Here is a 2389-nt window from a genome sequence, read left to right as displayed (position 1 = left end):
GAAAGAGGGGGAAAAAAAAAAGAAACCAAAAAACCACCCTGACAAACACTCAGGCCTTCAGGTTAGTCAAGGCCACAACATTTAATTTCTTTGAATTTTATGCTTTTATTGTTTCTAGCTGATTACATAAAGCGTTCTTTAAAATGACTGCTATAGGAACTGATACTATTGTGAACATCACCTAGGTTACCTGCAAGTGGCCACAGGTTTGGGGAGTACAACTCCAGCAGTGTAAACAGCCTGAAAAATTCCCTCCAGGTTTACTCTTCTGGTTATTTCCCGAATCAGTACAGGTGCGACCCGTTTAGATCTCAGTTTCTTATGGACACACAGAAAATTTATTTCTACCATTTTCTTCACACTAAAAGAACATTAAACAGTGGAAAAGTTAAAAAGAGTTCACATTGCATATATTCATTTGCATAATTGTAGTTTTCCATGTTGTGACAGAATAGTTTGAGGTAAGAACAAATTGGCCTGTGACAAAGTACATCTGCAACAAATACTAATCTACGATATTGTGACTGCAATGGAAAATTGTGCAATATGCAAGCTGTGTCTAAGGTGTTTGCCACACCCCTTTTTTAGAGCTCTATCAAGACTTAACTAATTGCCTTACTTTAGGATGCAGAATGGCATCCAAGCACATGCTATATGGTATCATACTTCATGATTGTCAGTGTATGACGACTTGGCGGAGGAAGTCCAGCTAACTGACTATCCTTTAAATACTTTCCAGTAGGGTCAGAAAATTCTATGTCATTATCTGTATCACCCATCAATGACAAAACTCCTTAAATATGTATTACTGGTCTTCATTATAAGGACCCCACAAGCTTTTTTTTTTTGGTGGGGTGGGGGCAGAGTGGAAAAAAGTCTCTGTTACATACACAAGATTCTTCTGACTCTTTATGGCCAATGAGCCTCATTTTCTCTAAATTCTCTATGCACTGGATACCAGTTCAAGGTTTTATGGTGTTATTCTTTTACAAATACAAAAGTAACAGTGCATTTTACCTGTCATAAATACGAATATTTGCAGGGATGGCACTTATGAATCCTACCAGTTTTTTGTTTGAAGACACTCTAACTCCACAGTGCCATTGGGGTAACCAGCCCGGAGGACGTAGCGCCCTAGAATTGATGACAGAAATAATTACAAATTACTGCCTAAGAAGATGTAATAAAAACACCCTTCTCTGCACTCCAGCCAGAGCGGAATGTGGAACTTGCTACTCACCACAGAAGAAATTCAGGTGAATAATCAAACCTAAACATATTATCATCATCTTCTACATAATTCTCATTTAACAGTGTGTATAACTCCTTCAGCTGAAAACACACACAAAAAAACCCAAAGATTTATCCACACACATCAATCAGAATAAACGTCAATGATTTTAGATACATATAAAAATTGGTTTACTTACAACTTCAGCATTGCTAAGATCCAATGTGTCCCACATAAAACCTTGTGGCAAGGAATATGGCTCTAGGCGGACGTTGTCCTTATCTGGTTCAATTGCACCATGTGAAGTTATAACTTCATCTTTTGAGGGAAGAAGGGAGGGGGGTGGAAAGGGAAAGAAAAAAAAAAAGAACAGTTACATTGTTATTTTTCCTGATAGTTCTCAAAACTGCATTTAGCTCACATCATGCATTTTCTCATAATTATGTGATAGGAACATGAAGCTTTTAAAAAATGCTGAAAAAAAAAATATTATTAGCTTACACTATTTCTCATTCTCCCAGATCACATTCAGACGAATGACTATCTCATCAGAGTATCTATAGATATGCACAGAACTACTCAACCTCAACTGATACCCAGTATTTTGTAACACAGGACAGCAATTTATCAGCACATGCACAGCATTTAGCCAGCCACGAGATCCATGGTCTCATAACGAGAAACATGTTGTGCTCACAGCTAACAAGCTATGGCTTGGATCCTGTTTACCACTGACTTGAACAGACCTGAACTCAACAGGATTATTCAGGAGCAGAGGCATGGCAAAGCCAGGGCATTTAAGGGATGCTGGTGAAATGTGAAACTTGTCCTTAAAATCCTACATGGAGGCAGGCTTTCTTCTCGTCCCTTACTTTATGACTACGATCCCTCAGTATATAGCTATGAATGGAAGCTGTTTCTCTTTGATGGAGCAGCACCTACCAAATCACAGAATCATTTAGGTTGGAAAAGACCCTTAAGATCATTGCCTCCAACTGTTAAACTAAACACTGCCAAGCCCACCACTAAATCACATCCCTAAGCACCACATCTACACGGCTTTTAAATAGCTGGTGACTCAACCACTTCCTTGGGCAGCCTGTTCCAATGCTTGGCAACTCCCTCAATCAAGAAGTTTTTCCTAATATCCAATCTAAA

General features: G+C 38.6%; 1 protein-coding gene across 1 annotated transcript in view; it reads right to left on the bottom strand.

Annotated features, from left to right (window-relative positions):
* NMT2 (N-myristoyltransferase 2) overlaps positions 1–1549 on the bottom strand; it is a gene marked incomplete at its 5' end in the record, with an annotated part of 14924 nt that extends 13375 nt beyond the window's left edge. The window contains 4 exons of the mRNA XM_010285433.1: positions 191–361; positions 1018–1134; positions 1241–1332; positions 1431–1549. Coding sequence (XP_010283735.1) covers positions 191–361; positions 1018–1134; positions 1241–1332; positions 1431–1549 — 499 coding nt within the window. The remainder of the gene's footprint in view (positions 1–190; positions 362–1017; positions 1135–1240; positions 1333–1430) is intronic.
* Positions 1550–2389: the final 840 nt, after the last annotated feature.

This window comes from Phaethon lepturus, unplaced genomic scaffold (genome assembly GCF_000687285.1).
Source record: "Phaethon lepturus isolate BGI_N335 unplaced genomic scaffold, ASM68728v1 scaffold15554, whole genome shotgun sequence".
NCBI classification, from domain to species: domain Eukaryota; kingdom Metazoa; phylum Chordata; class Aves; order Phaethontiformes; family Phaethontidae; genus Phaethon; species Phaethon lepturus.
Note: the sequence above shows the minus strand (reverse complement) of the source record. Positions and strands in the feature narration are given on the sequence as shown.